The sequence below is a fragment of the Equus quagga genome, chromosome 13, assembly GCF_021613505.1.
Source record: "Equus quagga isolate Etosha38 chromosome 13, UCLA_HA_Equagga_1.0, whole genome shotgun sequence".
Classification (NCBI taxonomy): domain Eukaryota; kingdom Metazoa; phylum Chordata; class Mammalia; order Perissodactyla; family Equidae; genus Equus; species Equus quagga.
Window position 1 is genome coordinate 35728514 of NC_060279.1, and position 9087 is coordinate 35737600.

The following is a 9087-nucleotide window of genomic DNA, read 5'->3' on the forward strand; positions in this document are numbered from 1 at the left end:
TAAACAGAGGAAGTTTAATTATTAAACTATAATAGGAAAATAACCCTAAGATCTAAGAAAACTCTACATGGAACTCTAAGGCTGAAGACGAATACCCAAGGAAGAACAAACTTGGAAGGCTAACAACCCCTGCCCAAGGCTGGAATGCAGACCTCATTGGAGAAGGTGTAGTTTAGCCTCTTGGGTGGCAGAGAATTTTTCTGGTTCATTCAAGCCAGAGCTGGTCTGCAGTCACTGAATAAGCTGGAAGCAACCCTCCAGACCTCAGGTGGGGGCTTGCAGAGAGAGTGGGGCTTAGGGGAAACCTCTGGGCGACAGGTGGACTAACCACAGTTACTACCAACCACTAACACTGACTTCTGCAAGGGTCTGCAGAGGGGATGCGGTGCTGGGAGGGGCAGGAATCGTTTGGAGCGCCAGTTTCCATATCAAGAGGCCCATGAGAAGGTTATTGCCAGGCTGAGGCTGCAAGGTCACCAAGTATCCATAAGCTCTGGGCATGTGGCTGGGGCAGCACACCACAGGATGCCTTTGCACCCATTCTGCTGACCCACCATTCCATAGCTGGAAACTGCAGGAGATCCCCTTCCTCCGGCAGCGTCTCTCCAGGGCCCTCCACTGAAAAAGCATAATACTGTGCTACTTTAAAGGAGAAATTAGAGGAATTCCATCCGTTATCACTGAGCATATATCAGCATGGCACTCAATAAGAAACACCATATTCATGAAGACAATATTAACACATTCTAAAATGAATTCTCAAGATTTTCTGAGATGTTTTGAACTGAGTACATAAAGACAGATTTTCCTGAAGATATAGGCATTTCCAAAATAAATCACTCACTTAAAAGTGAACCAGAGATACTCTAAATTCATGCAGAAGAATTTCCAAAAAGATTTCAGAAGAGACTTTAACACACATGCCCTGAGAATATGAAAGGCCAGTGGAATTGGTTCACAAACTTGACACTGCTTGAGGAAGCTAAACTGAATAGCATCACCTGAGGGCAGTGTGGTCCCAAAAGACTGACAGGCCCCACATTTGCTCCCCACAAGTCTGTGAGATAATCTGTCTTAGTCCATTTGGGCTGCTTGCTAAAACAAAACACCATAGATTGAGTGGCTCATAAACAATAGAAATTTATTTCTCACAGTTCTGGAGGCTGGGAAGTCCAAGATCAAGACACCAGCAGATTTGGTGTTTGGTGAGGGTCCACTTTCTGGTTCATAGACGGCATCTTCTTACTGTGTCTTCACATGGTGGAGAGGGTTTGGGGTCTCTTTTATAAGGGCACTAATCCCACTCATGAGAGCTCGGACCCCATGACTTAATCACTTCCGAAAGACCTCACCTCATAACACCATCATCTTGGGCATTAGGTTTTCAACATAGGAATTTTGTGGGGACACAGACATTTAATCTGCAGCATAACCAAGACAGACATTATTGGGGCTGGCCCCGTGGCTGAGTGGTTAAGTTTGCATACTCTGCTTCGGTGGCCCAGGGTTTCGCCAGTGCTGATGCTGGGAGCAGACCTAGCACTGCTCATCAAGCAATGCTTAGGTGGCATCCCACATGCCACAACTAGAAGGACCCACAACTGAAAAATATACAACTATGCACTGGAGGGCTTTGGGGAGAAGAAGGAAAATAAAATCTTTAAAAAAAGAAAAAAAAGACAGACATCATTATCCCCATTTGGCACAGAAGGAAACTGAGTCAGAGGCTAGAACTCTGGTCTCCTGATCCAGGGCACCTGCTGGTTCACCTCACTGCCTAAGTCCTGCTTAAAATTCCCCTCCCTCCAGGAAGCCTTCTCTGACTAACCACAGACCAATACTTCCACTTAGCATTCTAAGAAATTTGTTGCATCGTATTACACAATGCCTGAGAACAGTGGTTCTCTAACTTTAGAGACACATCAGAATCACCTGAGGGCTTCTTAAAACACATTACTGGGCCCCACGCCCAAGATTGCTCATTCAGTAGGTCTCAGATGAGGCCCAAAATAATTTGCAAGTTCCCAGGTGATGCTGAGGCTGCTGGTCAGGAGACCACAATTTGGGAACCACTGATTTAGAAGGATCTAGCAGGATCTTCACCCACATCTTAGGTTCGATCTGCAAGTCCAGCATAGAAGATGCCAAATCCTAATATTTTCAAGCAAAGACTCTCCAAAAGTTTAGTCAGCCTTTTTCTGGATTTCAAAGGCCCTGAGCGCCAAGAGACTACTTCCCTGATAACAGATGATTTTAATTCGGCCTTCTCATTTCTTGGTATCAGGAAGGTCTGATGCCCCTCTAAGTTTCCTGCTTTCTTCTCTTTAAACCAATAGAGCAGACAGCTGGGCCCCCATCACTAGAGCTCACACCGCCCAAGTGGGTTCAGCCCAAGTGGGTTCCCTACAGGAGAACATTGTCTCATTTAGTAGCTATAAGCAGGAGAGCCTGTTTGGGGTGGATAGCTTCATGACTGTCTTCCTCCAGTCTGAAAAAAATGACTGGCCATTTGAGAGAAATATTCGTACAGAGAGCAGCTTTTTTCTACATAATACACATACGCTATGATTTCTCCACTTTTAATCAAGTTACTCCAAGTAAAAGCTTGAGACACCACTGTTTCTTACAACCTAACTTTCTTTGAAAGAGAAAACATCCTTCTTTATATCCAAATTCACAATAGAAACCATGTCCTAAAACTGCCAATATGTCATTCAGGACAAACTTTTTATAAAAGAGACACAAACTGGGACCCCCCCTAGGTTGTCATCAGCCAGCAGAGGTGGCTTCATAAAAGTTTGAGTCAACATTTTAATATCAGGCAAGTTCACACAAAAATCCAGACTTCCACTTTTCTTGAAAAATGTAGGTTACAGCCAAGCCAGGGTCTTACTTTATACATGACAACAAGCAGCTGGACCCGCTTCCTTCTGACAGGACAAGTGCTTTCTAGCTCACTGCAGATTCCATCATTCAAACACTGAGCACACCCACCATTGCATCGCAGCCCTTATGTGCTTGTCCCTGGTAGGTATCTGAGTGCGCACTTCTGTTTTCACAGAACCACTTGGGCTTCTATACTTGTAGTATACTGAGAAAGGACTTAACTCCTCTCAGATAAAGATGTTAAAAGGATGTGATAGCTTCCTTACGACTCTTCTCTGCTTCTTCAAGGTGCCTCTCTTTCACTCTCAATTCCTGAGCACTGACGTCCTCGGAACTTGAGGTCGTGAGTTCCAGACAGACAGGTGTGGCAAGGACAGTCACAGGATGTCTTGATAGGAGCTGTGAGAGACAGAAAGGGAGAGACCATTGAGGGAAAGGGGAGAGGAGAAGATACGGGGAGAGAGGTTGAGGGAAGGGGGAGATGGAAAGGGGAGACTTACGAGCGCTTTTTAAACCAGCACGTTAATAAGCCTCCAGCGATCAGGAGAGACACCAGTACTGCCCCGGCGATCAAGCCCGCGGAGGCACGGCTCTGCTCTGCTGGGGGAACACAGAATGTCTCTCTGTCCAGGATCCGTCACTATTCCAAGTCCCCTGGTCTAAGCATGCATGAGGGTGCCAGGTGCTTCTTATTTGCTTCCCCATTTAAAGTACCCACTTCTATTCCTCTTGAAGTTAAGATGCCCCATCTTTCTATGGTCTGGGTATCAGTAATTAGTCCACTTCAGGATATGATAGTACTGCAAATACGGGAGAGGCATCATATTGTAGCTAGACAGATCTGAGTCTAAATCCAGCTCTTCCACTTTCTAACAGTGAGCCCCTGGGCAGTTTACTTGACCTAGCTTAGCCTCAATTTCCTCATCTATGAAATGAGAACAGTAGTACCTGCTTCAAAGGGCAGTTGGATGATTAGATGAATTGCTGCACGGGAGTGCTCAGCCCACACACAGGAAGCACTCAATATACCACAGCTACCTTTGTTATCCTCCCTTTCAAAAGTCCCAGCTCCTGGGGAATGAATCCTCCTGGGAGTTTTTACTTGCCACCTACTTCTGGGTCTGTGAGTTTTTAAGTCTCGTCTTTCTTGTACGTGAAACATCCTGTCTCAGTCCTCTCTGAGCTCTGATCTTTATGCCTGTCCTTCCTGTATCTGCCATCGCCTCCTTCCATCCCTTCTGGTCAGAGGCCTCACCTTGGAAACTCTCTGTCCTGAGTGGGTCAAGTCCCACCCCTTCCCCAGTCCCTCCCTCTATGCTTGAGGGCCATCTCCTCCCATTTGCAGCTGGGCCCCAGTTCTTTCTCACCCCAGTAGAGGATGATGTCCTCGCCTCCTAGACTGCTGTGCCTCACTCGGCATGTCAGGCCGGCCGCCTCCCTGGCTGCTACATCCAGGGTTACACGGAGATACCATGTCTCATCAGCATTGGGCAGGATGTCACCTTGTTGAGTGCTCGGCTCTTCCTGCTCACCCCGCATCCACATCACCCACACAGGCTTTGGGTAGAATCCTGAGACATGGCACACCAGCAGCAGACGGCCAGGCCCAGGAGCAGGGCCACTGGACAGCCAGGCCTCAGGCTTCACTGTATCCAACAGGGGAACGGGGGATCTTAAAATGAGGACTCTGCATTAGAGGCTCCAGACCTCACAGCAGACTCCCAGGTCCCACATTTCCTCCTCTGGAGATGAAGTCTCTCATAACATCACTCTGTTTGTGTTAGCTTCTCCAGGAAAGCCTTCCCTGATCCTGTCTCCTGTAAATGCCGCTGTTCTGTATGCCTAAGCACCCTGTCTTAAGCTGTAACACGTGGAGCATGTTTCAAACATCGCTTCAATTGTTCATCTGTCTTCTCATCCTTAACATCGCTTCAATTGTTCATCTGTCTTCTCATCCTTCCCCTAAAGCAAAGATGCTGCTTGACCCCCAGGGTTTATTTAATTCAATTTATGGAACCCAAGGAGTGCTCAGGTAATGCCTGTGAAATGAATAAATACCCTTATGCCTTATCCATCCCCTGCTTTCTCTTCCCCCAGTGCTCAAAGGGAAGTGAACCCTGGAATGGAAAAATCCAGACGGAGCCCAGCAGTGGAGGGCAGGGGGTGAGAGGGGCAGGCTCACCTTGCCTGTCCAGTTCTGACTTCCCTGTCTCCAGGAGGCCTCTGACAAATTGGGGGCAGGTGTCATTAAGGAGCGACTGCACCATTTCGCTGGTCCCTTGGTCGTCATTGAGCACTTCGATGACTCTCGCGACCCACTGTGGGGTATCTGGGGCTGGCACCCAAGAAGTTCCTTGGAAACTCAGGATATCTCTTCCTTGAAATGCTACATATAAGAAGCTTTCTGAGGTGTTCCCAGGGTGCACTTCACATCCAGCAGACACCTGGACCTCCAAGGGATCTGAAGGGAGGAATGGAGAGCAAAGAAGCGTATTGATTGGAAGGGATCAAGGAGCAGAAACTGGTGTGAGGGTTATACTGGGGATCCAGAGTTAATGGGAATTAGAGTGGATGACCTGGGGCAGGAGGATCAAGGAATATTTTGAGGAGTCAGAGGCTGGGAGGTCTCAGGCAGAAGTGGAAATAAGAAGAGGGTGGAGAGAGTAAAGATCTTATCAGGTGGGGTCAGAGTCTCCCAGCTGGGCTTCTGTGTCCACTGGCTTCCCTTGGATAGTTGCCCAGGATCCCATTCCCCAGCTCACAGGCTGTGTGCAGCATTTTGGCGAATTCCTGTATGTCCCTGGTGACGCTGCTTCGATAAACCCGAAATAGATGCTGCAACTCCTCCCATTGCTGGTCGCTGAATGTGCCCTGGGACCAGGGCTTTAGGAAGCGGATAGTGTCCGAGTCGTTCTTCCACACGTAGGGCTGCAGCTCCCCGAGCCACGCCAAGCCGTCGGTGCGCGCCCAGCTGCGGTTGAGGAAGGATGAGATCTGGAGGCAGCGGAAGGGGAAATTCCTTTGCGGGCCTAGGAGAGAATGGAGATTGGAGGAGTGCATCGAGTGGCCGAGAGAGCAGAGAGCGTAACGAGAGGGAAGAAAGAAAACAAACAAAATCAGATGGGCTTGGGAAGGAGGATAGCTCTGAGCTGCGCCCCCCTTCCCCGAGGCGGAGACCGGAGGCGGGAGCAGCGGGTTCTCGGGCTGGATCACGCCCGCGAGCTCGCGCGGCTCCCGAGTTTCCGAGATGGATTGGTCTCTGCCTGCCGCCATCAAGCGTCGCCTCCTTTTCCTGCCCAGCTCTCTTTCCCTGGCGCGGACCCAGGCGCCCTCGTCGCACTCACCCTCAGAAGTTCTCCGAATCTGAGGGAGCCCCCAGAGCAGCAGAAACAGCAGGCACCTCATGTCGCTGGGTGTGGAGCCTCGCCGAGCTGGGAGCGCTGGACTCGGACCTGCGATTTCCTCCCTCCCCTGCCATCCCCGCCTCCTCAACGCATGTCTCTCAACAGTGCACTTTTGACCCGGTTGGTGGCCCTTTCCGAAGCCCAGACACAGGCAGGACTCCCACTCTGGCTTGTTCCGGGTTTGCTTCCAGTCCACTTGAAGGAGCCCTTATTCATCTGTCAGATGGTCTGCCTCGCTGTTCGCTATTTAAGTTGCAAAGAGGCTTCATTGGGGTCCAAGGAGTCCTGACACCGCCACTCCAGTATTTCTCACAACTGGCTTGTCTAAACTCCTGTTTATTGAAGAGTTTGACATAGCGCATGGGAAGCTTTACAACTATTATTTAAGTTTTAAAAGCAGGACATAAAGTCGTATCTATGGTATAACTTCGACCAGGTTAAAAATGCAAAGAAAAAAAAGTAGAAGGAAATTCGATGCCTTAGCAGTGGATGTCTCTAGGCAGAAAGAGTATGGGTGATTTTAAATTGCTTTACATTTTCTTTTTCTTTTTTGAGGAAGATTAGCCCTGAGCTAACTGCTGCCAATCCTCCTCTTGTCGCTGAGGAAGATTGGCCCTGAGCTCACATCCGTGCCCATCTTCCTCTACTTTATATGTGGGACACCTATCACAGCATGGTGTGCCAAGCGGTGCCATGTCGCCGCCTGGGATTCAAACCGGTGAACCCCAGGCCACCGAAGCAGAACATGCGCACTTAACCGCTGCGCCACCGGGCTGGCTCCATTGCTTTACCTTTTTATGTCTTCCAAAATTTCTACTAGTACAAGTATCACATTTATAATAAAATAAAAACGTTAAAATTTTCTCAGTTGCACATTGAGAGGATTGGACTGTGTTGACTATGATTCTTTAGGGCTTTAATATCCGAAGATTCTTCCATCTCAGGGTTCCCAGCCCCTCTTTCCTCATGTCTTGTCCCTGCTCTCCGCCTCCCCTTCTGCTGGCCCGGCCCCCTAGCTCCCCATTCTTCCTTCTTCTCTGTCTTCCCTGACTCTTTTAGGAGGAGCATTCCTGGACTCTCCTCTTCTTTCCTTCTGCCTGGCCTTTCTGCCTGCTCGCTTTCTCCTCTGGCTTCTCATTCATTCACTCTCTGAATATGAGCCTCAGTGTTAAAAAACAGAGACAAGATTACATTGTGTGCCTCGACAGCCAGTTCCCCACTTCTCACACTGAAATAAAATATGAAAATAAGAGCGAGGAGACAGAGTGGTCAGAACCTCAGATAACCATGAGGAAAGGCCCCCACTTTGGCGAGGCAGCATCCTGGTACCTCCATCTCCCTTACTCCTTTTATCCTCTCCATCCATAAACTCTTCTCGATTTTACCTCTTTGGTGTCCTCTTCTCCACCTCCACCACCACCCTAACCTTGTGCCTAATCTCCTGAAACAGCTTTCTTAGGATAGAGACCACAGTCACTGGCGTGACCTACAAGATTATGCATAGTCTGACCTTGGTCTACCTTCTAACATCATCTCTCACCCTAGTCCACTTGCTCGGTTCTTTAGCCCAGCTGATATGCTTTCACTTCTTCTAATGCACAAAGCCTCTTCCTGTTCCAGGTCTTTGCACCAACAGTTCTCCTTGCTTAGAAAGCTCTTGGCCCTCTCCTCTCCTCATCCCCTTCCCATGCTTGGTTATTTCCTACTCAGACCTCGGGTCAAAGGTCACTTTCTCAGGGGAGTCTTTTCAGACCTCCCAGCTGTGTGAACAAAGGTGGAACTCAGTCAGCCACATCCTCTCCTTGTCACCAGATAGCTTTGTAAACCTTTCCTCCCAGCACATGTCAGAGCTTGTAATTATAGAAATGTTCATATGTCTGTCTCCCTCCATGTCCTCTCCTCAATCCATGGAGAACAGCCAGAATTCAAGGACCATTTCTCCTTCCTCTGGTTCTTCCCGTTCTGCCAACATTAATGCTGCCATCCTCCCACACTTAGCTATACTAAGACCTTTAGAGAGAATATGCTTCCCTCTAGGCTGGGATCTTGGAGATGTCCCATCTCTTATTAGATATGCAGTCTATCTTATTATGCTTAATGTTGCCCCAAAACAGTTCAAGATAACATAGAAAAATTATTTTTGCTACAAATAAGGAGTTAAGTGATTAAATTAGAATGCAAAATCACCTAAACAGTGGGCAGAGCCCTGGAGAGCAGGGAAGCTGTGAGGATAGACGTGTCACCCAAATAACCAATAACCATGCTATAGATAAGAGAGGTAGGATGAGTTTTACTTGGGCCAGGCTGAGGACTCCTAGCCAAGGACGGCAGCTTCTATGAAGCAAGAAAGTATTCTGGAGAAGCATGGTTTTCAGTACAGTTTTATACCTTTTTAGAACAAAGAACATTCATCAAACACACCCAGGTTACATATACATCAAAGTGTCAGAGGTATTCAGTTTCAGATGAGCAGATCAACATGACCCTGATGTCTGGGAAAGGAAACTTACTTTCAGGAGTACTGATACTGGCATGGTAGGAAAGAAAGCACACATTCTTATCTTCAAGGAATGCATTCTTTTATTTTGAGATAATGTTTAATGCATCTTCATCTTAACGGTTAAAGTATATATACAATGTATGTTGGAAAGGCCGTAAGTCAGGCTTCTTTAGTTCATGCCAAATCAGATTTAAATCAGCATAGTTAGCTATACATCTCAATATGTGAAAATTTCTTATCAGAAGTAAAAAGAAAAATGGTTATATGAATCATGGTATAATTTCTAACTTTGTGTTC

At 47.7% G+C, this 9087-nt stretch overlaps 1 protein-coding gene across 1 annotated transcript; it reads right to left on the reverse strand.

Moving 5' to 3' along the window:
- Window positions 1-3263: 3263 nt before the first annotated feature.
- On the reverse strand, window positions 3264-6346 carry LOC124251147 (antigen-presenting glycoprotein CD1d-like). Its single transcript, XM_046683672.1, has 6 exons — window positions 6231-6346; window positions 5649-5915; window positions 5069-5347; window positions 4254-4532; window positions 3387-3483; window positions 3264-3285 (listed from the first exon to the last, which is right to left on the reverse strand). Exons 1-6 carry the CDS (start codon window positions 6289-6291, stop codon window positions 3264-3266), a joined length of 1005 nt encoding a protein of 334 aa, XP_046539628.1. The 5' UTR covers window positions 6292-6346.
- Between the last annotated feature and the right edge of the window lie 2741 nt (window positions 6347-9087).